At 43.2% G+C, this 26,478-nt stretch overlaps 1 protein-coding gene across 2 annotated transcripts in view; it reads right to left on the reverse strand.

Moving 5' to 3' along the window:
• Nucleotides 1-664: 664 nt before the first annotated feature.
• The window catches only part of DSE (dermatan sulfate epimerase), a 335,009-nt gene continuing 309,195 nt past the window's right edge, over nt 665-26,478 (reverse strand). For both annotated transcript variants that reach the window (XM_085612171.1, XM_085612170.1), the window contains exons 4-6: nt 26,033-26,272; nt 6,648-6,855; nt 665-3,683 (exon numbers count right to left, since the gene is read on the reverse strand). In XM_085612171.1, the coding sequence (XP_085468297.1) occupies nt 1,919-3,683; nt 6,648-6,855; nt 26,033-26,272 (2,213 nt within the window). In that variant the 3' untranslated portion in view covers nt 665-1,918. The remainder of the gene's footprint in view (nt 3,684-6,647; nt 6,856-26,032; nt 26,273-26,478) is intronic.

Below are 26,478 nucleotides of genomic sequence, written 5' to 3' on the forward strand. Positions count from 1 at the left end.
GCGCTTCACATGAGCACCAGTTGTGTTACAGATGGACACATTCATTTTATTAGGCACGGGGAGATTGTTATTTGCCCAGAATCACAGGAAGTTGAGCATTTCTTCCAAGACCCAAACCCGGTTCCCCAACTTCGAGGTCAACCGCTCTAGCCCTTAGGCCACCTCCGGTCTTACGAGATGTCTTACCGGTTGTGTTCCACCATGTGAACATCTGCTGCCGCTGTTGCCATGCAAATATGCACACATTATGGTGCCAAAGAAGGGACGGAACATAGCCCTGTGAAAAACCTCGTGGACCATGTGATTTAACCATTGTGAATTGTGGACACTGTATGCTAGATTGCCTTTAGATGCTGCCTGTGTTATTAGCGGATCAATTGTGTCTGTGTTGCCGATCAAGGATTATGTATAAAGACTGATAAAAATCAATCCACATCTTGGTGGTTTCACTTCCTGTAATGTTAGCTGGTATAAAGTGTTATGTGATGTGACTTCTGATGCCTTTATTAATTTCAGGGAAATGTCGCCACTGGTTATGGGGCTCAGTTGTAGAAGTCATTATAGGATAACACACGCAATGTTAACCACAAACACACACATGCCTTTAAAAAGAAGCCAGTACAATGTAAAATCAAGGCACATTTAAACCAATGAATAAAAAAAGTTTAAACGAAGAAATGAAAATGCAATTTTATTATTTCACAACATGTGAGCTTTGAATGCTCTTTTAATAAACAATACTGTACATACACACATTTTGAATGTGCATAGAGAATCATGTATTGGACTCGCTCGCAGTGAATTCAAGTACTTCTAGGCTGTTATTTTTCAATTCATGGAGTTGTCAATACTATGGCTACCGGTAATTCTGGGGCGGGAACAATCCAGCCTATTTAAAGTTGGACCCTGTGTGTCCACTAAGAAATGGGAATTGCCAGGGGAATCAGTAATTCCGGATCTGATTCACCTAGTAATTCCTAATTTATGCCTCAACCTTCCCCTGAAGTGTTGAGGTACTGAAGGATTTCATAAGTACGCCCCACTGGAACTCAGAGGGTACTCGTAACAATGGCCATAGTGGATTGAGATGGTATCAGAGGCTGAACAACATGCATGCCTACATAGCTTACTGTCAAAGTTTAATGTACCACTTGACTTTAGTGGTTGTAGCATCAGTTGTACTCACATAGGTCCATTTGTACTAAAGCATTTTCCCATAGACACAGAATGGGTAAAACCCCTTGATACATCTGGCCCCTGTCCCTTTTATTTAAAGATCATAAAAACACTGATTCAGGGTTTTTCTGTGCGGCTACATAATTTATGAGAAATCGCATGTTGCAGCAGCGTTTACTGCAGACCTATGAAGAAGGACGGTTGACCTGAAATTCCTACGGCAATCCTGTAATTGGTTTAACGGCTCCATGGAACTTCAATCAAACTGTCGGATAAGACGTCAGATTTACGTCAATAGCTTTGATCCAGATGGCCAGAATTTTGTTTAAAATTCCAGCAGTGCAAGAAAAGGGGAGAATGAACCAAAAATACCCATGCCACTTTTAAGGTTAGAACAGATTGTAAGCCTCACTGTCTGCACTTGGCTTGCTCTCCCAGTAGACAAAAAGAGAAAAGAAACCAGGAGAAAGATTTCAACCAGCACAAACATTGTTTTTCAAAATGACTACTTAACTCAGTGCACTGATGAGTGTTATAAATTGTGCTCTTTCAAGAAATCTTGGTCACCCATTTGTGGCTCTCTTGCGACAATCTTAATATTTTGTATTTTTTTGTGATCACAGCACATTACAGCAATGAATTATTAAAATATGAACACAACTATATTTCGGACCTGCCCCGTTTAAAAATGTTTGCATTGACATGTAGAAATGTCGACCATTCGAGTGAAAATTGTCAGTTGCTAACATCGCGACTGCGAGCATGAGGAGTACAACCACAACAGTACACAACAGTCAGCGAGAAGGATAGCGTAGAGGCTCCTTTGACCATTCAGGCGCTTGGCTTTTTGGAACCGAGTCAGTTGTAAAACTAGTAAAATGATGAAAATGGCAATGTTCAGAATTAGGAAGAGTCTGGTGTAAGACGCGGACATCGAAGGAACACTACTTCGAGCCGGCGTCTCCATCTGTGCTGATCCTTGCCTGCCTATTCTAAAAGAAGCAATGTTTTTGTGTTTTACATTCGGAACATCTACAAAATCTAACAAGTCTTGCATCTCCTCCTCTTCATTGACGGGCTGCTCGCCCAAGGCCATTGCCATGGCCTTCTGTCGTGTTTTCTGCTCATTCACCTCGATTTGTGCAAAAAGGGCAGCGCCTGCATTGACAAACTTATTGCCTCGGGCTCCTTTCCTACTCTTTTTGGTTTTGCCTTGCTGTTTCTGATGCTGCTGAGAAATGTCAAACATCTTCTCGATGGCTTCCTCTGTGTTCCTTTTGTCTGAAAACCTCAGTAGGCGCTCTGCCATCTTTCTAAAACCATCCGTATTACCCACATTGGACAAGATATGCTTTTCCATCTGCTGGAAAACTGGCTTGAAGTGCTGTAGTTTCTGATCCACAATTCTACCATAATCCTTCACAGGTGCCACAGGTGAGTGTGCGATGGCTGAGGTTTTATCAAACAATATCTTCTGGCGGTCAGCGTTAACCTCCGCAAATATCGACTGGCTTGGGGTTTCTCCTGTAAAGAGGTAAGCTGCATAAGCATGCTCACTAGTTGCTAAGAACACATCAACTTGCTGGTAGTCTCCACTGACAGTGAAGCTCTCCACATCCACAGAAGGACCTATAAAGAGGTACACAGCCCTCGTAACAGGTTTTCTGAGACGGGTGGTAACGTTGACATAATTTGTGCCATTGTACGGGTAACCACGTGGATATGGTATTGATGCAATAACAGCCTTTTCACTCTGTCCGGTATCATCCATCCAGAACATTTTATACAGCCCATCTCTGTGCCGAACAAAGGCGCCGTGCACCCCATCTATAGACGCTTCCTCAAATGGCATGTCCACATTGTGGAAGAAGCTAGCACTCGCTTCAATAGGGCTACCATGTTCCAGGTGGATTTGGTCCACCAGAAGGAGGAGCTGAGGATGGAGGAGCACAAGGTTTCTTTGGATGTTTTTGATTTTGAGCTCAGGGCTGTATGCTCCAACTCCTTCTCCCCTGATGAAAACTACACCACTTTTCTCTGCAGCTGCAACCACTTTCCCTTGACAGTTGGCTGCCAACCCATATTTGTACTTTAACCACTTTGATGAGCAGTCTTCTGTAATTTGCCCTTCCCATGGGGAGAAGCAGGTCTTTGATACGGCTGGGGAAAACATCAGTGCATTGTTCAAAAATGTGTACTTTGGACCGTACAGAGCTTCAGTTATGAAAGGCACTCCATTCGGAGCAAATGTAAATGAGTTCTGGTCAGGGTGCTCATGGCCTGCATTAAAGTTTCTCCAGCCCTTGACCCACTCAGAGTATTTGTTTTGATGCACAATGTCGTATATTGCACGTCCTCCTAGCTTTCCTGATTTGAACGAAAGAAAAGGTCTGTTGACTTCTGCAGGTAAAGCACTTCCATAGGTCACAACTCCCCAGTCCTCAAAATAATGTAACCTTGGGATTCCAAAATCTGGTGGTGGCCTGGATTGTAACGTTGCATCATACCTGCAAAATAAGAAGAAAAGGATAAGAAACAAGACAGCACCTACTATGAAAATAAATGCAAGAAAACTACATTTAAAGGGCTAACGCATTAAGATGGTCCATCATACAACATGCTGTTCGTTCCATAAATGCACTTAAAGGTTGACCACAACACTGCATCACTCTACCTCAGAATAAATTGTCATACCAAAGATGAACACCGCACATGCATGCAACCAAAACACTACACTTACCACACTTGTTACTCTTCTCTGCCCATATGTTAATCAATAATCACAAAAATGATACCTTTGATCGTCAGGGCTGTCAACTTACCACAATCACTCACAACCAAGATCACTGCAAGTGACACATCCAACACCACAAACACAACATTCAATCCATGCTTCAGACCTACCTCTGCAATCAGGCCCCAGTGTTTGAGATTCTGTATTATAGAAGCAAGACACAATCAACACAAGCAAAAGGCTGCAAAGCCACGCATAACCCAAAGCAGCCAGAGCTGTGGGAAAATCTACACTCCCGTAAACCCAGAGTGACAAGAGTTCATGGCAGAAATGTTCTATTTAAATCCAATACCATAACATACCATTTTAGATGTATGATTTGTAGTCCCTTGACAGAACTAAAAGTCCCTTCACAGAAGTGTACAGAGGTGTGTCATAGCCGCGTTTGTGGGGGCCTAGCGAGAATTGCACATATCACCAGGGATTGTGGAGGAATATATACCCCGGGATATGAATATCCTTGTGTCTTTAGTGGTGCACCCACTCTGGGAACAAAATAAAATGAAGATAGCCCTCATAAAGCTGTCTAGAAGAAAAAGTACAAGGCAATCCCAAACCAACACCCTATCTTCATTGATGACAATAAATATGGTACCATGGCCAACAACACTAGTAAACAAGTGATTAGAAGAAAAATCATTAGCAATCAAGAGACTAGTCATATTTTATGTAGCCCATTCCTTATTTGGTCACTTAGGGGCATATATATCAAATTCTCTATTTGCGATTCTCAAATAGCGATTTTTTGAGAATCGCTATTTGGGAATAGCTGACGAGATGTAAGTAAAAATTCGCAAATTGTTAGCGATTCCTTGGCATTCCTTAATTGCGATTAGAAAATTGCGAATCGCAATTAAGGAATACCTTCCCATTCATTCCTATGGGCCAGGAGGCCCATAGGAATGAATGGGAAGACATTCTCAATTAGCGATTCGCAATTAGAGAATCGCAAATTGAGAATAATTTCAAGGGTGCAAGGGTGTCATAAGGACACCCTGATGCACCCCTGAAATGAGCATGTGTGCGCATGTGGCGAACATACATGCCCTAAAGGCATGTATGTGCGCCACATGGCACTTTGAAAAATGCCAAAAAGTGCATTTTTCAAAGAAATCGCAAATTACCACCAACTTGAAGTTGGTGGTGATTTGCGATTTCTTAAGGAGAAATCACACAACTTGGGTGCTTCTTACATCGCATTGAAGGAATCCCAATTTGCAATTCCTTAAATGCAATCGCAAAATAGAGAATCGCAAATTTTGCGATTCTCTAATTTGCGATGTCCTTTTGGGATGATACATCCCAAAAGGCCTTTATCCGTTCGCAAACGGGCCGATTCTGAGAATCGTCCCGTTTGCGAACGGGAAAAGGGCTTGAAACATATGCCCCCTAGAGCAGGCGGCGATGGACGGTTAATTAGCATTACCTCTAAGCCCATGTTTAGCCACATGCACTACAATGATGGGCATATTGCTTAAATAATCCTATTAACAGGCAGTAGCGGTTCCTCCACTAAGGCAGAGGAGCGTTGTCCCACTGCTTTTCTCAGTGAAAAAACATGAAAAATAAAATGATAATAACTCAACGTTAATATCATTTTATTTGTTCCTGCTGCAGCATCTTGGCAGGGCGGGCAGATCTCCTCTGCTCTCAGAGCTGGGGGAGGAGTGGTGGGCACTATGTAAGTGCGCATGATGCGCATGAATGGTTGGGGACGATATTGAAGTGTTCACATTTTTTCATACGCGATAACTATCGCCTTCTACAGGCTTTGCATGCGAAATGAGGTATAACATGCGGATATTCATGCTTACTGAACTAAAATATGCATGTCCCCATATATTCTGAGCGTTTTTCCCCGGTAAATTTCAGTTTATAGGTTTGAGTTGCTGAAATTTATCTGGGGTGGGCAGCTGCAGATGTTATCAGACCTGGGCCCAGATTTATGATATTTCATGCAACGCAATGCAGCAAAACACCTTTGGGACAGGGCAGGAATGTTCCATATCTATCATGATATGACGCATTCCTGTCCTCTCCCTGTGCTTGCACACGTAGTACAGTCTAGCGGCAAAGCAGGCACCCTTGCATCAATTTTCTCTTTCTAAGTGTGCTGCTGTATGCAGCACACTTAGAAAGAGGAAACAACGGGGAGAAATAACAATATTTCTCCTTCTTGCGCCTCTATGGGGGAAGGCGTACAATTCTGACACATTCTCAGCTCTAACAATGTTAGTAAATCTGTGAATGCTTCAGAATACATAGGTGGATGTATGTAAACACCCACACTCCACCCATGCAACTCTTTAATGGAGCAATGTAACGCAAGGCAGCGACTTGCGCTGTCTTGCATTACACCAGATTTACCAAGCCACGCAGTGCCTCCATGTGGCATGGTAAATCCCATTCTAGAATTATATGGGGCACTTGTCATGAGGCCCTGAGTAAAAAAGCTTATCATTAATTTGGGACTGTACTGTAAAATCATATTGTGCAAAACGCTTGTTCTGTTAAGGCCACAACAAATTACTATTGATGCTGCAGTACTGATTCCATACGCAGCTTTTGCTGAGTTAGCAGTATGAGAAAACCACATATATCCACTAAAGTAGTGTACATGCAGAATCCAAGACAGATGTCTCCTCGTCTCCCCAGCATATGCCCATTCGAGTAATACCAAATAAATTCTGTGTGTAGGGTGGACCACCGTTGTCCCTTGGCTGGAGTCCCAGGTCCTTCCACCACTCGGTTCTTCCTTATCTGCTCCGCAAGCCAGTTCCCACTGCCGTTTCGCATCACAAATTTGTCGAGGAACACCAACTGACTCTCTGGTCCATAAAACCAGTTGTAGTTGGAGTCCGCAATGGCCACTGTTCTATGAAATCCTAGAATAAAAGAAGTCAAAATCATAACAACTATAAGACCAATGTACAGTGGTCACACTACAGGACTGCATTCATTAAGTTAGAGAGAACACCTTTGCTGTTTTAGTTTACCTATACTGTTCTTACACATGTTAAACAAGAATTTTCTCAAAAATAAAATATTTCACAATTTGTTTCATTACCCTCACCCAATGCACTGTTTTATAATCCCTATGTCTGGCTTAAAAATGGATGTGATCTCTTTAACATTATACATTAGGGAAAAGTAAATACTCTTAGTATGCACTTTGTAGTTTAGAACCAAAAAAAGTTTAAAGATGTGCTTTTCTTCACTGGATATTCCTTTCTTACGGAAAAAAAGAAGCCATAAGACAAACTGGAGAACAATTAAATGTTATACATCATTTCAGTGTTTTATGTTTTGAAGAACATTTCAATTCTGCCCCATTTTAAATTCCATGACCCTGAGGCACACAGTATGGTATGACGTACTTTATATTTTAGCATTTTCCTGGCTACAATATCACCTTGGTTGACCTTGCTTACTGATAAAAGCAGGCCATTCCTAAAACAAAAATGTAATCTCTAGCATTCCATCCTTGTGGGTTAGTTATCTTGTCCTGAAACAGGGCTTCTTTTGATAACAAATGCTAACCTGCACTCCCATTGTAATGTTACAAATACTGATTTCAAAATCTGTGGCTTGAAAGACCAAATAATTTGGAACAGCTACTTATTTGAGGCCTCTGATCGTTCGGACTTTAACAAAGGAGGCAAGGGCACTGCCACTGACTTCCAGAGATTGAATCAAGTTTAGTTGGTATTGGTAAATTTAAAGAAACAAAAGAGGGCATAATGCATTGCGAGTAGCGACGAGCCCTGTAAACATATGTTGAGGACTCAACAAGCTCAGAACTATAACATTCTTCAAAAGGTAAAACATTAGCATCTTTTTTCTAGACCCACTTCACATCCATAGTTTGTGCTGAGTAAGACTAATGCAATGTTGGTTGTGAGTGGGCTTGGGCGTAGGAGAAATTTGCTATTTAAAGTGCAACATTCTGCTCAGTGTGGGTGTGTTGTGCAGAAAGGTAGGTTATTGGGAAAATAGATGGTTTAAAGCCTACTTGATATAAAAAGTCCAAAAATGTTTTGGCTGTGTATATTCATTTATCACCCCAGCCTTCCTCTGGACACATTAATTGGTACAGCTACATTGGAAGGCAAACAGAACTATAATGAAAGCACAGTGAGTACTTCCAAACTCAGCTAGTGCAGAAAAAAGGGAAAACAAAATTGACAATCATGGTTCACTCCAAGCATTAAAAGTGTGTATATACATGATAATGAACAGAACAAACTTTAGAAAACTAAGTAACATATACATTAATGGGAGTTAAAAGATATTTAATAAATACATTTCCTAAAATACAAGAATAAACAAGTGGGCTGGTATGAGTGAGCTGCTTCATCTTAAAAATCATATGGTAGTCATTAATTATCATGTAGCTATTCGGAGTTACTCCCACCAGTGGCGACTCCTCCGTAATGGCGGAGGAGCATCGCCTCACTGGTCAGTCAGCCACAGAAAAATAAAATGGTGTTAAAACAATAATATCATTTTATTTGTCTGTGACTGGCTCTGGCTGAGGCGTGTGGGACAGACCATGACATGGAGGAATGGTGGGTACTTAGAAGTGCGCATGTCAGTTTGGCTGGCTGTCTTAGGCCCTTTAAACAGACATGCGCACTTCTATTTCTCCAACCCAGCTGTGTCTGTGACAGGCTCCCAGAGACTGTCTGAGCGGCAGACAAGGCCGCTCAGACCAATCCTGGTGCTGCTCTCATAGCATGAGAGCAGCGTCTGGATTGAGTTGCAGCATATGTTTTCCCAGAGACTACAGGGAGTGAAGCACTGAGGGGGCCGTCGGGGCAGTGACAAGTAAGTTTTAAAAAAATATATATTTTTGCCCTCAATTTCTTGTCCCCCCACACAGATTCGTTGTACGACAGCCACCATTGACTCCCACTAGATTTTCATGCCCACTACAGCACTTAGTTTTAGTGCTAAAATTCTGGAGCAATTGTACAAATAGCTTTATTAAACTAATTGAACAAAACTATACTTAGAGGGATGTAAATGAAGCTAAACATGCAGTTGCACAACTCTGCTATGGTGAGTTCTGGTACAACATAACACAGGTATCAATAGTACTATAAAATACATGTAAAGACAAGGGTTGTGTGTACACAACACACTGGACAATAACTCATATATGTTAAACATATTTACAACATAAACAGGATCAAATCAAATGCGAAATAGATAAATGTACATACTGCATAATACCAAGCTCAAAGCTCACTAATATGCAAAATTGTACAGTAAAATGGTAATTGCAGAGGGTGAACAATAATCCTATGTGGGGTAATGGGGCACCAACTAGGGCAGATGTAAAATAGTACTATTCTGAAAGCAGCACCACTGGCAATACGCTTTATAACGTTCGCAAACAGTTATAATAATCATGTTCTGATTTTTCTTGAAGATTGGAGTGAAGAATAGAAAAGGCACAGAACCAACGCAAGCAGCATGGATAATGTATGATAAGGTTTACAAACACCTATGCTATGATTTACAAGTACCAACCCTGTGACCAAAATGCAGGGTCATAACCTTTCCCATCAAAATGAGCTGCTTTGTGTTGCTCCAGCTAATTAAGTGGCAAATGGCAAATCCTGAGTATATATATATATATATATATATATAAAACAGCATAAAATAAAAATGACATGTTTTAAAATAGCTCTGTTGATGTGAAAATTTAAAAATGATGGCTAAACATGAAGTGAATATCAGAAGCTTAACTTTTGAGACCAGTGCAAGTAGAGAAAATAGAATCTAGTCTGAACAACTGGTGACCTCAACTGAAGCACTGGTATGTGCCAACTAAAAACAGATCATGCATTAGAAGCAAAAAGGATAAAGTGGTATTCTGAGGTCTAGCATACCACCTTGTCTATTAAAAATAATACTGAATTTAGAAAAGCACCATCCTTCATATTAAAATTTTGATTTGGCCATATTTTTGTCTGTGAAATAAATACAATTTTTCATATTTGTATAAGTGTACTTGTTTGATGTATACTTGCTTCTGTATTTTTGTGCATTGTTTTGAGGTTCAAATCTCACAAATTGCCTCAGGTGGTGCTTCAGTGGGGGCCCAAAGAAATCAAAGGTTTAAGATACTCTGCTCTGGGGTGGAAATAGAGGAATTTCTTTATAAGAAAATATTGACTGAGAAGGTGGACATTCTTATTTGATAAATGTGACTCCTTTTTAATCTAAAGCTCATCACTACAAAGGACAGTAAAAGAAAGTGTTTCAAAATTTTCAAAATGGCGGCCACATTGTTATCATGTTTAGTGCTGCAGGCTCTTACAGAAAAGACCTGGAATAGAATCAAACCAAGACGATTTTATTAAGATTCAATTATATAATTCTATTTGGCGAATTTGGTTCATACCCTGCATGCTTCTGGCTGACTGAAGCCATATGGGGAGCCTGTGAGCAGAGCTCGCACAATCTGCAACCACCTTTACTCTGTGTTCATGACAGTACTCTATAGCTGCATTGTAAGCAAAAGATACTAATGTCTAGGAACCTAATGTTACAAATTACCTACTACTTCTGCTGACAACATAAACATGTGACAGTGGTGTAGCATATTGATATTATGCGCTCTAGGACCATCGTGGTTTTAAGCGGACTCTGAAGAGAAAAAACATAATAAGTGGGTAGGTATTAGGGTGTGGTTAACTGAAAGTATGATGTAATGAGCAGTGTGTGAAAATAATAAAGTAAAGCTTGATAGCAGCTTCCATGTGGCGTGGTTCATCTGCATGCCCCTGGGCTGGGAAAGATGCTACAACTGACGACGAGTATGGGATACATGCCCATGAAAACAAGACTGCTCTCCCTGAGATTTTGTAACGATACGGTAAAGTGCTCATGCATGCCACGTGTGCCCAGAATCGATGTAGAGTGGTCTGCGACCGGCACATGTGGAGTCAAAGCCCTGCTCCGGCCCATACAGGTCCGCAGAAGAAATTGAAGGCTTTACAGAGGAGCATATTCAAAATGCTTGCCTACACCGCCAGTGAGGTGGTCGACAAAGACGCTGCGCTGCACTCCATAGACAGAGCCATTAGTAGGACGAAGCAAGAAATAACAATAACGCCAACAAGGTACGAAAAAAAGAGAACATACTAACTGTCAAGAGTGACTGAAGCATACGGCAACGCAAACTTCTCCAATGACTTTGGATTGCAGAAGTTGTCTGTGGGTGCCAGCCTGCACTGTCATCGCCTGAATGGCACGTGCCAACACAATGACAGAAGAAGGGAACGTGAAATGCTATGCAGCTGTGTTCCTAAGGCCACCACCACCTTTTGACACTTCTAAGAATCAGAACATTGGTGCCAGGTGGGCTGAGTGGATCAAAACATTTGATGACTTCATAGAAGCGCTAGAGGAAGAAGATGGCAAGAAGGTCATCAAACATTTGAAAAACTTTGCAGGTGATAGAATGAAAGAAGTGCTAAAGAAAATCTCACCGACTGAGGTAAAATCATACCAAAAGTTAAAGAAATGTTGGGAGACCAAGTTCAATCCAATGCTGAATGTACACTATGAAAGATATATCTTCAACGAAGCATGACAACAGGTTGGTGAAACAATGAATGAGGTTGTTGAAAGACTTGATGCACTCATTAAACATTGCAAGTTCTGTGACTTCACCTACGAAGAAGCCATGAGCCTCAGTCATTGATGACTGCCTTTCAGATTTGTTTAGAAGACGCATGCTGAGGGAAACACTCAGTCTAGAGAAAATGCTGATGGCTACTAGAGCAGAAGAACACGCAGACCAACAAGCGGCTGAAATGGAAGCAGGAACAGCACATAATGAATCAGCACTGACTGTGAAAAGCAACCACAAGCATAAACAAGATACACGTAAGTCAATGTCTTCAAAGAAAACAAAGCTATGCTTCCAATGTGAATTTTCGTTTCCTCATGAAGGTAAATGTCCAGCCATAGGACAATTCTGCAAAGGTTGTGGGAAAGAGAACCATTTCATAGCTGCGTGCTGAGCTAAAGGAAAATCAAGTATGTCACGATGGCAAGAAAAGATGGACACAAGAGCGTTCCAGAAGCATTCTCGCCACGCCCCTAAGACCAAAAAGCAACATCAGCTGCAACAAGTAGAAACCAGACAAAATGAATCGTCATCAAGCTCATCGTACAAAGGTTCTTTGACATCACTATCATGTACCAGCGAAGAAGATTGATGTGTGCTGAGGATATCTACCTAAGAAAAGCATGCACATGTGGGGTTATGTGCCTGTAAAGAAGATTACAGTTCAAAACAAGCTCACCAAACAAAGCATCAAACTTCATTTGGATACTGTTCCAAAATGACATTGAAAGTGAACGATCACCCAATACCTTTCATTTTAGACAGTGGTGAGTCAATTAATATAATGCCTGGAAAAGTTTACAGCCTATCCCCTGTGCCTCATCTCACTCCGTCAAGCACAAAGGTATAAACCTAGGCCGCTTCTGATCCATTGAAAAGCCAAGAGTCATTCACAGTGACAATACGACACAAAAAGACATTCGTGCAAGCCACCATTTGCTCAGTTTTGCCAATGCTGCTGACATGGGGTTGATATTCCTTAACTACAACCTCTGTACTCAATCGGAGATCACGAGCCAGTTTATGTCGTTGGTCCATGCCCTGGGGAAACTCAAGAAAATGAAAGTCCAGCTTCATAACAATGAAGACATTCACCCTGTTGCTCAGTAACACTGTAGAGTTGCTTTTCATCTACAAGAATCTGGAAAGAGTTAGAAGCACTCTTAAAACATGACATATTTGAATGTTTCACTAACCCCACACCATGGGTTTACCCCATAGTAGCAGTACTAAAAAAGGTCAGTAGTAGAGCGATTCACATTTGCGTTGATATGCGCCAGCCAAACAAGGCCATTAAGATGGAGAGACACCCTGGTCCACACATAGCTGATATGATCATGCATTTGAGTAGAGCCAAAGAGTTTTCTCGTCTTGACCTGAATAAAGAATATCATCAACTCGAGTTAGAGGAGGACTGCAGGTACATTACTCCCTTTTCGACTCATTATGGTTTGTTCAGATATAAAAGACTGATTTGGGGGTATCTTCGGCTGCTGAGATATTTTGGGACATTGTTCACAGAGTAATCCAACCTGTTGAGCATGCTGTCAATTACAATGATGACATACTGGTTTTTGGGAGAACACAGAAAGAACATGGCAAAGCCCTTACCCAAATGTGCCAGTTACTTGCTGATGCAGGTCTCACTCTGTGTGATTTTCACAAAAACAACCTAAAGGTTTTGAGCACATATTCTCTGATGGGGTATGACTTCAGAATCCGTCAAGGTGCAAGCACTGTCACCCACTTGCCCCCAGGATGTTACCATGCTGTAATCCTTTCTAGGCATGGCCAGTTATAGCTCAAGATCCATTCGTAACTTTGCTATATTGAGTGCCCCACTAAGACTTGACAAAGCGAAATGTATCGTTCCAGTGGTCTCCAGAATGCAACCAGAGTTTGAAAGACATTAAACATGCAATTGAGAATGCAACTGAAATGGCCTACTTCGACCTCGAGTTACATACCGAAATAACAGTTGATGTGAGCCGATAGGGTTAGGGACACTCCTTGCTCAACAAAATAATGGCCATCCGAATGCTCAGAGACACATTGCAGCCTATGCCAGTCGAAGTCTGCCTAAAACCAAATGTGCCTACTCTCAGCAGGAGAAGGAGAGTCTAGCTGTGGTGTGGGAAATGATTCACTGTCATCACGGATCACCAGGCGTGGCTTATAATTTTTGGAAACCTGAAGGCTAAGATGCCCCCTCATATTGAAAGGAGGAGGTGAAGATTGCAAGATTCCAACTATAAGAGCGTGCACAGGCCGGGGAAGGATCAAAGACCTGCATATTACTTTTCACAAGGGCCACTACATTGTCACAGTTCGGCATCCAAGACAGCTGAAGCATATCTTAACTTTATTGTGAGATCCAGCACACCATTATTCACATTTTTCCCTGGTGACTTGATGACATCTTTGCAACGTGGGGTATCTCCAAGATCCTCAAATCTGACAATGGATCAGCCCTTTAACAGCAATGAGTTCAAAGAATTTCTTGCCCGACTCAATCTCAAACACCATTGGAGTACACCTCTCTGGCCTAAGCCAATGTGTAGTAAGAGATTCATGGGCAACCTCAGGAGAGTCATTCGATGAGCGTCCAAGGAGGGAATGGATCGGAACCAAGCCATGTGCCAGGCCCTCTGGGCCTATTACTCACCTCCTCACTCCACAACTGGTGAGAATCCAGCTACCTTGCCATTTGCGAGAGCCATCGGGACAAAACGACCTCAATGGACCCCTACTCGATCAATGAATTGGGGAGAGGAGTTGGCCTAAAGGCTACGGTGGTCAACCTCAAATCTGGGGAACCTTGTTCGACTCTCGGCAAGGACGCCAACATCTTGTGATTCTGGGTAAATCATTTAATCTACCCGTGCCTAACAAAAATGAATGTGTCCTCGTGTAAACGCAACTGGTGCTTGTGTAAAGCGCTCTGATACCGGATACCTTTGGGTCAAGTTCGCGCTATACAAACCTCTGTAAAAAAAAACAATTAAATGAATACTGACAAGGTTTGAGACACTGATGCGACTCAGAAAAAGAAAATGAAAACGTATGCATTTCAGTGTCGCCATGCCTAGGAGACAGTCTTTGACAAAGGAGACTAGGGACTGGTTAAGCAGAGATGAAGATGAAAAACAGACACTCCTTCTGCCGCTGATTCTTTCTAGGTTGTGGCGAGCAAGGGACATATGGTGACAGCACATCGTCCTAGACAATCCATCACTCAGGACACACCACATTTTAAACACCTACAGCTACACTTGTCGAGTCCTGAAACCACACGTGAAGTGATCCCACCGGCAGGTCTGGCTCAAATACCTGAGCCTATGTCACCATTGTCCAATCAGGTTGGACCTCCATCATCTTGGATCACCCGAGCCGGCAGACAAGTGCGGGCGCCTCGTCGACTAATTGAGGAAATGTGATTTTACTGATGGCTTCCACTTTTTATTAAATAAAGGGGGGGATAAAGCATATTGATAATATGCACTCTAGAACCCTCGTAGTTCTAGGTGGACTCTGAAGAGGAAATACATAATATGCAGAGACGTGTTAGGGTTTGGTTATCGGAAAGCATGATGTAATGCACAGTGCGGGAGTGTATGCTGAATAGTAAAATAATGCTTGATAGCAGTTTCCGCGTGGTGTAATTCCTCTACATGCTCCTGAGCTGGGGAGGACGCAGCAAATAGGGTTCAGTTTAAAGTCTTTTAATTACTAGTGATAACCACTGAGGTGGCATTATGTTGCCTCCCAGGCTTGATGACGCACTACAAAAATATAGGTATGAAACTCCGGCCAATTTCTTTTACTACAAATCAAACATTCCTAATGGTACCGGAAAACCACAACAAACACCCAGTAACCTTCTTACCAGCTAGCAAAGGGATTCTGTCTGAATCCACTTAGCCTAATGCATACTGAACATACTTTCCGGTTTCTAAATACAGAAGTACTAATATTTACCTTGGCACTACAACTGGCAAAAAACAAGCAATCCTTCACACCACATTAGGTCTCAAAGGCTCATTAAATCTAGGCCAATAGACAAAAGTCTATGTTTGTTCTAGATGTACTATTTTGCGATTTTATTTATTTCCAGGAGTGCACTCAGAGATCTATGGCATTTGTAAATAACCTGCTATAATGCTATAGCATCTTAAGCCTAACCTCATAACCAAAACTAGTTTCAGAAAAGGGGTTTCAATGTGTTTTGCACTTTTTGGGGTAAATTTCTAGATAATATCAGCTTCAACACCTCCATTGAATATTTTTACTGTTCAATTTCCTTTCTCACTTTGAAAATACACTTACGCGTGGCTAGAGAGGAAAGAAATGGAGACGAGATGTGTAATGTCCATTAAGCAGTACCACACATACCACGCCCGAATCCATAGCAGGGGCTTTTGCAAGATATTATACTGACCTATATGCAGCCAAACCCCAGACTGAGGTGACACAAATACTCCAGTACTTAAATGCAATTGAGCTACCCTCCCTTTCACAAGAGGAGAGGGACGGACTAGAGGGGGATTTCACTTTGGAAGAGGTGACCAAGGCCATTGCCCGCCAAATATCAGGTAAAACCCTAACGGTCTTCCAGGAGAATTTTTTAAATAGATAGCAGTTTGTTGGCACCACACCTGCTTGATCTGTTCAAGGCGTCAGAAGAGCAAGGGATTCTCCCAGAGGATCTCTGAATGGCCACTGTGGTGGTGATCCACAAGACAGGGAAGCCCCCGGATGATATCTCTGCTTAATATTGAGACGAAGATTCTAGCCACAATTCTTGCGATGCGTGTCCTCACAGTTATCACTCCCTTGATACATAGAGACCAGTCGGGTTTCATGCCGAAGCGTGCTACACATTTTAACCTAAGCCGACTGGCTAATTGGATGGATACAGTACAGAGCCGAGATAGCACCCATCTGCTCCTTTCGCTCGACGCTGAGAAGGCGTTCAATACGATTCATTGGCCCTTCATGAGATGCGCCCTGGAAAAGTTGAGATTTGGCCCAGTATTCCGGGACTGGTTGGTACTGTTATATAATGCCACTGAGGCTAAAGTCCGGGTCAATGGGGTCGTTTCCGCGAGTTGGCCGATTCAATGATGCACCAGGCAGGGCTGTCCTCTATCTCCCCTGTTGTTTGCCCTTATTTTGGAGCCCTTGGCATGTGAGGTTAGAACCCGCCAAGGACTAGGTGGCTTCATGGACGAGTCCAGATTATTGGAAGAGGAACGCATATCGTTATATATCAAGTTTAATTGGCCGCACACTGCTCGTCACACCAGCACGTGTCCAGGGATGGCTAATGCGGTACATACTTTTCCATACACACCGTGGCATAGGCGTACTCGCCGTCACCACTACATTGACCACAGTTCCTTGGGGCTACTTGCTGGTGTGATGAGCAGTGTGCGGCCAATTAAACTTGATATATTACGGCTCCCCTGAGCCAGCGGACTGACGAGTCTTGGACCAGCACCTGCGCGCCATGAGAGGTACTCTACCTGTTTTTAATTTTTGGCAGTCCACGCGGCACCCCTTTACACTTACCTGCTCCCTGCTGACGAGAGGCAACTACCTCGAAACACGTGTCCAGGGATGGCTAATGCGGTACATACTTTTCCATACACACCGTGGCATAGGCGTACTCGCCGTCGCCACTACATTGACCACAGTTCCTTGGGGCTACTTGCTGGTGTGACGAGCAGGGCGGGGCTGATGGCACAGGAGGAGGAGTGGTTTGCACACTCCCTAAGTGCACAGACTGTTTGGCCGGCCCTCTTAGGCCGATCAAACAGTCATGCACACTTAGCATGTTTCCCACAAGGCTGCATTACACAGCCCGGTGAGGAACATGCAAAGCCTCCCTGTCCCTATCTGAGCACCGAACCACAGCTCTCAGACCAATCACAACTCTGCATTGCAGAATTGTGATTGGCTATGGGGAGTACGGGAGCCGGGTGCTTCAGGCTGCCGGGACTGCAGGAAGAAGGAAGCTGAACAAGACGGAGGAGAGGTGAGCGACCAGGGAAAAGGTAAGTGGTATTTTTTGTAATTCTTTTTTTAATTTTCTCTCCTCCCTCCTGCCGCCACACCCGGCTCTCCACCGCCTTTCCCAGCCAGCCGCTACTAGAAATTTGTTTTCTGTCTTGATAATGATGCAGTACTTAACAAGGCAGTGAATTCTTACATGGCAATAGTGATTTAAACAATTGGACAATGTGGTTTTTGGCATGAGAGTGGTGCTGCATTTTTCTTTGCATTATGGTTTCTGGCCTGTGGTGGATTTTACATTCTGCACTTTTCTTGTTGGGGTAATGTTAGCACTGGAGTTATAGCTGTTGTTGTAACCTACTGGATAACTCTAAGTCTGAAGAAAGAGCCTCTACATCATTAAGTAATGTGCCCTGGACTAGCACTAGGATCAACAGGCAGGGCAGCATGCAGCCCAGACACAGCGAGTCTCCTGGTACACTGAATAGCACTGAAGGTGCTGATCCTCTGTAAACACTCCTGACAAGCTGGCCTTTTGAGAAGTGCTCTGGGAATTTCTGTGGCATCTCTGGCAGACAGGGACATCAAGCAGCAGGTAATCAGCAGGGCAGGCAGCGCTCTTAACTGGCAAAGGAGCCGTGAAAGGCACTATGTTCGGGTGCAGAAATTAACCTCTTCTGTGCCCATGACGAGATAGTCTCGTCATGGAGCACGGTCGCGCTGTGCCCATGACGAGACTATCTCGTCATGAACCCCACCCGCGTATGGAACGCCCGGCACAGGAGGGGGAAAGGGCGTGGCACAGAAGGGGTTAAAAGGTGTGTTTAATCTCTTGGTATGGGTGTTTGTATCTTCTTGTACTCATTTGGGAACACTGTAAGGGATAGGCACTGCCTCTTCTGTGGCACAAAGGTGTACCTGCTGTGCATCCAGCTTTTATTATACTTGGCACACCATTTTGTTTTTAATTCACACACTTGTTTTTCTGCTTTGGAAAAATGTAGTCCTGGGTAATGTGGGACATCATGATCTATAGGAGTATTTCATTTGTTCCCTTTTAGAACTGCCTGTAAATCCTACACATTTTTAGCCATCATATTTTGACATGTATGCTATACAATGCAGTGTTTGTACCATTTTGTAAAAAATTTCTTTAGGGGAAAATCACCTCTATTCAAAGCTCCATAGACAGAGTCAAGTTTGCTTGTTTCACTAGGTCACTCGCATGTTGTAATATAGCCTTATAGCCCGCCGTCGCGGGCTATACCGGCTGTTAAAGGCCCGCTGCAGCGTTAAAGGCCCGAGCCGGTATAGCCCTGCTACGAAGGGCTATAAGGCTATTAGAACATTCTGCCACTAGAGGGCAGAATGTTCTAACAAAACAAAGCCTTTAGGGAGCGCGAGGGGATTCAAATCCCCCTCAGGCTCCCTGAAGCCTTTATTCACAGCCAGAGCTGTGAACAAAGACATTCGAATGTTGGTGCTCCGGGCTTATACCAGCCATTATAAGCCCGGAGCACTCCATTGTTTTCAATGGAGCTCCCAACATTCCAATGTTCTAATATCCATTCCGGGCTCATTTTTATATCCCAGCCCAGCCCTATGGGCCCGATTCACAGAAATAACTTAAGACAAAATCCTAAACTTACTACCATTTTGGTATTCACAGAAGGCACTTACTCATTTCGGTATTCACAGAAGTTAGGAGTCCTAACTTTAGGACTCCTAAATGCCTTCTGTGAATACCGAAAGTCTTAAAGTTAGGATTTTTCTCAGGTTAGGAGTAGTAAAGTTAGGACTCCTAACTTTACTACTCCTAAACTGAGAAAAATCCTAACTTTAAGATTTTCTGTATTTACAGAAGGCATTTAGGCATCCTAAAGTTAGGAGTCCTAACTTTACTACTCCTAAACAGAGAAAAATCCTACCTTTAAGACTTTCAGAATTCACAGAAGGCATTTAGGAGTCCTAAAGTTAGGACTCCTAACTTCTGTGAATACCGAAATGAGTAAGTGCCTTCTGTGAATACCAAAATGGTAGTAAGTTTAGGATTTTGTCTTAAGTTAGTTCTGTGAATTGGGCCCAAAGTGTTTGAAATAAATAACTTTGTGTATCATGGGTGCTTCTTTGAAACTCCCATGTCTAAACATTCATTTTGACAAGGGAACAAGAGACAGAATTATCAGAGTTTAAAGTTAATCATGTCAGATATTCATAAATTTAACATATTATGGTGTGGCGAAAGGGAGAACATCAGTGATCTGGTCCTTGCTTCAGACGAATAGCTTTGTTTTTAGAAAGAAAATCACATTAATTACTTTGATTACAATCAAGAATGATAATTGTTTTTGTGTGCTTCTAAAATTATTAACGTAACTGCATTTCTAGATGGTCTATCGATCCTCTTTTAAGAACATAATGAGGGCACCATTATTATTTATCGATCCAAGATGGATCGGTACATTTAAAAATATAAACAGAAGTAGCGCAATAGTGCTTTTAAGACATACAGACCAGCAGCAATTTGCTAATTGGTCCTCCACAAAAATAAATAAATAAATAGATTAAGAGAAAGACCACAGGTGGAGGGGAGGTAGTAACTACGGGGAGCAGGCAGGTGGGAGGAGGACGCAAGAAGGATCAGGGAGCGGGGGAGGAACAACACTCAAGGGAGAAGCACACATGCAAGAAAGCAACACGTAAGGGAGACACGCGGCGAGGGTGAGTGCAACACGGAGCAGGTGGGGGAGAAGCTCAAGGGCAAGCAAGAGCAAAGTGGTGCCCAAAAAAGGTATCACTGGAAGGACACAGGTAAAGAAGCTACACTCCAGAGGAGGGGCAAACACAAGAAGAACAAAGAAAGCTTGCAAATAGACAGCAAACACAGGAGTGTGTCAATAAAGCTAAGCAATGGGAGGGCTCTAAGACCACTATAAGCAGACAATAGGTCGTAGTGCTTCCTGGGAGGGGTAACTTAAAAATGGGTGTCGTTTGTTTCTTTGTATACCCAATTTGTACACTCACTCTCACCTGTTGTGATACGTAAGGATGTATGCAAATGAGCTTGGACAACCACTGGGAAAGTGTATAACTACCCATAATGTTAGAACATTGTAGGAGTTATCCATTTTCTCAAATGCCACAGATCTGCTTCCACTGCAAACCGACCTCTCCAACTCAATACCAATGGATTGACTACAGTCACATGTTGAACTTTTGTGTGAAATCTTGTTCTCAGGATACTGGATTTGCAATTTATGCCGAAGAATTCTATTTTTTGCAGCATATAATTGCAATATAGGTGAGCAAACTGTTTGTGATTGAAGTCCAACGAGAGGAGCGATTAAAACAAAACTGAAGAATGAAAAAATGAGTATGCTGTAAAAATGCACTCCAATGTTCATTCACGTCACTGGCAGCGATGATGTAGTCAAGGTGTCTCTGATCTGTGACACCCATGCCAGGGATGGTGCTGACATGTTCAGGGCTCAGGTAACATCCTATTCCAGGCAGCTAGTGTATGTGATAACTAAGAACAATTCCTGTCATTATATTGGAACTTCTATGTGGCTACCAAAGGGCAGGGACCCAGTTTACCTGCTCTGTGTAACGTTGCTCCAATAAAGTGTAGTTCTCAGCAGACTTGGTGCCACAACCAGCAGCGGGTGATGTTGTGTTTGAGTGATGGGGGGTGGGGAATTGGGTGGGAAAAATGTTTTTTTTTTTTAAACTAACTTACCTGCAGCCGGACGCGTCGCGCTCTTCTGCTCCTCTTCTCACAGGCACAGGCTCCCAGACTCCACTGCAGCCAATCCTGAGGATGCTCTGATGTCATGAGAGCTGCGCCAGGATTGGCCAGAGCGCTCTGGATTGCGCTCCCAGGGGTTCTGGGAGCCTGTGCCTGCTCTCCCCAACCCAGCATTGCAGCTGGAGTTGGAGAGAGCTTCAGTGCGCATGATGGTGTGGCCGGCCTGGGACGGCCGGCAAAACTGTCATGCACACTGATCACAGCGCACTACCACTCCTCCTGCGCCTGTCGTCCCCCATGGCCCCCCTCAAAGACTCGGCAGGAAAATAAAAATAATACAATAATAAAACATGTTTTTTATCGTTTTGCTTTTGCTTTCATGCCATTTTGATGCGGGGTGGGGAGGTGACGCTCCTCTGCCATAGCGGAGGAGCTGCTACTGGCCACAACAGGACTTAGGTGATGCAACTGTATAAGTTATCACAGATATCCGAAATGTACAATTCAACAAAAACAAATCACTTCATATTTATTTGGGGAACACATCTCCCTACTTCCTTCTTCCAGTCTCCTTTGGCTTGCTTTTACACGAGTTTGCATTCTGATCTTTCTTTTCCATCACAATCGCAGAGGAAATACCATTCTCTCAGGCAGGAATCCCAAAGGAGTCTTACCAGTGCTCTTGGATGGAAGTCAGTCGGCAGTGAGTCAGCACTAAATCATGTGAGCTAAAGCGAGGTTCCGACATCCTAGGCTCCATAATGACCTACTTAAGAAAGGGCAGCAAAAAATAGGGCTTTCTGAGTTTGGTAGAGACAAAGTTGGGAACAGGCCCAGTACAGCACCTGAAAAGTTGAACAGGGTCCCATTTGGTGCATTTGCTCACCTAACTGGTTAGGAGCCCATCAAGTTGTCATCAAGTTAATGCCAGGGACTGCATTATCAAAAGTGCCGTTGGAATGCAATGGGCGTGCAAGCCTGCTGATTGCACCCAGGGGCAATTTGGCATAACAGAAGGTGTCTCTGATACCTGCTCAGCCTCTTCTGTAATACAGCTCGCGCCAGCACACACATAACATCAGTGCAATCTCGACGCGGCATATCCACAAACAAATGGGAAAATACTTTGCTTCCCAGCCAGCGCCGTATTAAAGAAGTGAGCACAGGGGCAAAGGAGATATCAGTGAGCACACTGCCTGTGTGCCACAAAGAGTGTCACCCCTGGCAAAGTGGGTGAAAGGGATATTATTGACCCCAAGAAACCGGCATGCTGGTGGCTGCCGATAGTCAATAGACCCACCTGCCGGGGGATCTTTGCTCCCCTCTCATATGCAAGCCCGCCGAGTGAAAGGTGGAGCCGGGTTTTGGAACAGACGATACACCTTCCACTGATTCGCTGTCCCCAATAGGCACGAGTCTGCACCTTTACTGGGGCAGCACATTTATTCTGATAGGATGCACCAATCCAGTCTGCCCCTAGCGCACCAAGTTAAAGGTGCACTGCTGAGCAGACCAGGGCATTGCACCTTACCTGTGACATGGCCAGGAGTCTTTAGGTCGCGGTTCACCGAAGTCCTCTCCATTTTCTTTGTGTCTGGAGACTATGGGCTGCTGGGACCAGGATTACTCGGGAGAATTTGCCTACCAGTGGCCTACCGCCAGGCCACTAGCCATTTAATTTTTACAGGCATGGTCATGTTGGCCTATAGGGCAAATAGCCAGTGTTCGAAGGACTGGTCAGGCAGATCAGCCTGCGGCAGGTTTTTTTTGGGATGTCTGCTGGGCCAGTTTTACTGTTGATTCCCCTGCTATTAGAACAAATATCACCCTCATCAAACTCATAACTAGGCACTTATACAGCTTGTATTTATATTTTCAAAACTGTCCCCATTTGCAAACTTGGCCTACTTTTTTAGCTATCTGATTTGCTAATGGGGGCCACTTTTATTTTCTGTTTCAATCCGACCCTGTCTGCATGACCATTTCTCCCTCCAGGATGTGTGGCTGACAACTAGGAAAGATTTTATATCTCCTATTCCAAAGACCTAAACAGCAGAGCTAAGAACCCACAGGACCGCCCACAGCTAGCTTGCCTTTGACCTCCTTGCTCCAGCATCAACCTGAGATTGACTGGTCCTCTGGAATCTTCCATGTCCTTTATGTTGACACTCTGCAACTACAGCCTTGCAGGAGCACATCCACCCCCTCTCTGCGTGCTCTTTCACGCATTCTGGACTTGGCCCAAGCAGTACTGATTGATTACATCACTATTTCTTTAAATCAAGAGACACGTTGTTAAAGGGTTTTTTCTGGGCTCTCTGATGACCGTAGGTCGCAGAAACAATGCACCTGCTACATTCACTTGTGTGTCTTTCTTCGGCACAGGAAGTTCATGTGACTTAAGCAAGCATCTTTCTTCATTATCCACTGCCTGTGTGAAGCCTTGTAGCAGTCACTGCAACATCATTGGACACCTTTCTTCAGTGACCAATGTCCAAGTGAGGCTCGTGTATCTGTTGCTGCAATAAACATTGTGTACTTTTCTTCGGTAACTGATGGCTCTGAGTCTGCATCATTGGTACACGCCATTCTTCAGCGAACAATGACCAATGCGACCTGATCATAGGCCTTTGCAAGACCTCTGTTGAGTGGCTGGCCACGATTGAGAGTGCATGTGCCTTCCCCACTGCTGCTCAATCACCCCATCTTGTAAACAGAGACATCAACTTGATTCAAAGACTGCGCAGCCGCTGGACGACTCTGCCATGGACCAAGGGGTGCCCTGCCAATGCTTGGCAAGAAAGAAGTCATAGAAGTTAGAATAACCAAAGACTGACTCAGGTATGTAATCATGCTGCTGAGAATACTCAAGAACACATGCTCTGTTGGGCAACAGTTACATGACTGTCCCTGCTACTGTATCCCTGAGAACAGCACATTCCTCCCTGGGAAGCACGGTGAAGGGACAGTGTACCAGGTAATGCTTTCTCATATCCATAAAACTTACTATAGTTATTGTGAACATTGTATTAATGTGAATAAAGCCTTCATCGTTTTCTTCAAGGGATAATACTGCTGGCGCATTGTGTTTATTGTGTTGCCTGAATTAGACATTCTACCCCAAAGCATCCTCAAATAGTAAACCTTTGATCTTCAACTATACTAGCACATGGCAGCCAAAGCTACAGGAGGGGGTCCTTGGCAATTCAGTGGGTTTGCAGTAGAACTTGTTTCTTGGGTTTACAGGAATAGCAGTAATAATTGTCACAAGGATTGCCTAAGTGCCTTGGAGACACAGGCCGCTGAGAACAGGCCAGACACTACTGTGGAACTCTCTATGTATACACATGAAAACCAGTGGAGAAATTTTTGGGAGAGAAGAAAACTTAAAATCACACTTTAATAACAAACACAATAATGACTGCATGTGGCAAGCCATTGCAGGCATAAATGGCTACAAAGGCATGCTACTTTCTTGTCCAGGCAGACACAAAGAGCATGTTCGCCCTCCCAAAATTCTAAGTTTATTTTTGGAAGTGAAACTGATAAGCTGGGGAGATATTGAACGGTCGAGATTGCGGCTTCATCATTTTTAAGCGAACTTCAAGACTTTCTATGAGTGCAAAAATGCCATACTAAAGGCCAGATTACACGTTGCACAGCGCAGCAGGTACCGAAATACCGGGGCCAGAATTATTGTATTAGCACAGTAATCATGCACCAGGCAAATACAGTTATTGGAGCCTGAAATGCGATCTAATATGCGGGTCTCAGAATTATCGGTACCTTTCCAGATTGTTTGGTCAAGATTATGGGACTGTTCCTGCACAGATATTACACCTATGCAGGAGGAATTTCTGTGGGCAATCAGAAGTGGAGTTACAAGGTGAGAATCCACACCCAGGCTACTCAGAATCAGGGGGGCGATAGCACTCCAGCTGGCTCATACTCCAGGCCTCAGGTGGTAACTGTGTATGTCAGTGGCAAGTAGAGTCAGCCATTGTCCCTAGAAATGGAACCATCAATCAGCTTCTAGCCTAAAACTTGCATTTAAATGATGTTCCCAAACCCCAACTGGAATACATGCAAGAATTTAGAGCAGGGCCTGTCATAAATGGAGCTTATGCATGGTTGGGAGCCTTTTCAGGGCGTGAATAAGAGCCAGGGCAGGTTCAACACACGAGGTTCTTGATAAGAGTGATTAGAAATATAGATGGTAAATGCTAAATTCTTTGACTCATGTGGCTTTGTAAGCAATTTCTACCTTCACACCGTATATACATTTCTTTCTATGCACCTAGGCTGAGGTACTTGGACTCACAAGTCCTCTACCATCTTTTTTAGGTCAGGCTTGGCAGTGTAAATGTGCATAGAATTCAAGATGTAGGATCACTATCTTCATGATGAAATAAAGTTACTAGTAGTAAAGTCACTAGTTGTAACTTACCTTTGCGAATATCGAAAAGTAGTAAAGTTAAACTTTTGGTTTTAATTTAGACTTTTAGTCTAACTTTGCCTTTACGAATCGGGTCCTTAGAAAGGAGCCTCTTAGAGTTGTTACAAATTCTCTTCCTTAAATCTATTAACATTTTATGATGATATTTTTCACAGGTTTGATACTTCGGAAAATGAACAGTAAGTTAATGATTCTTACCCGGCAAGACAGTTCTGTACATGAATGCAAAGTGTTGTTTAAGCCAGGGGTGGTTTAAGTGGTTGATGTCAAAGTGCCTTTGGACAAGAAACATGTACTGAAACAGGGAACGTGTGGTGTAGCTGCCGTAGGCCACTCCTTCATAAAGCGATCCATCTGTGACATCATTGAGCAACACTATAGATTTCTCCATGATCGATAGCACTTGCTTGGTCCATGTGTACGATTCCTGGAGGTAACCTGAACAAGAACAACATACAGGTTGATGTCAGATTACAAAAGCTCTCGGCATTGACTGAAACAAGAACAACATACAGGTTGATGTCAGATTACAAAAGCTCTCTGCATTGACTGAAACAAGAACACATAGAGGTTGATGTGAAATTACAAAACCTCTCACAATTTTCTAGAGCTGTATGTCTACAGCAACTCAAATATTAAATGTA

This window comes from Triturus cristatus, chromosome 6 (genome assembly GCF_964204655.1).
Source record: "Triturus cristatus chromosome 6, aTriCri1.1, whole genome shotgun sequence".
Lineage (NCBI taxonomy): Eukaryota > Metazoa > Chordata > Amphibia > Caudata > Salamandridae > Triturus > Triturus cristatus.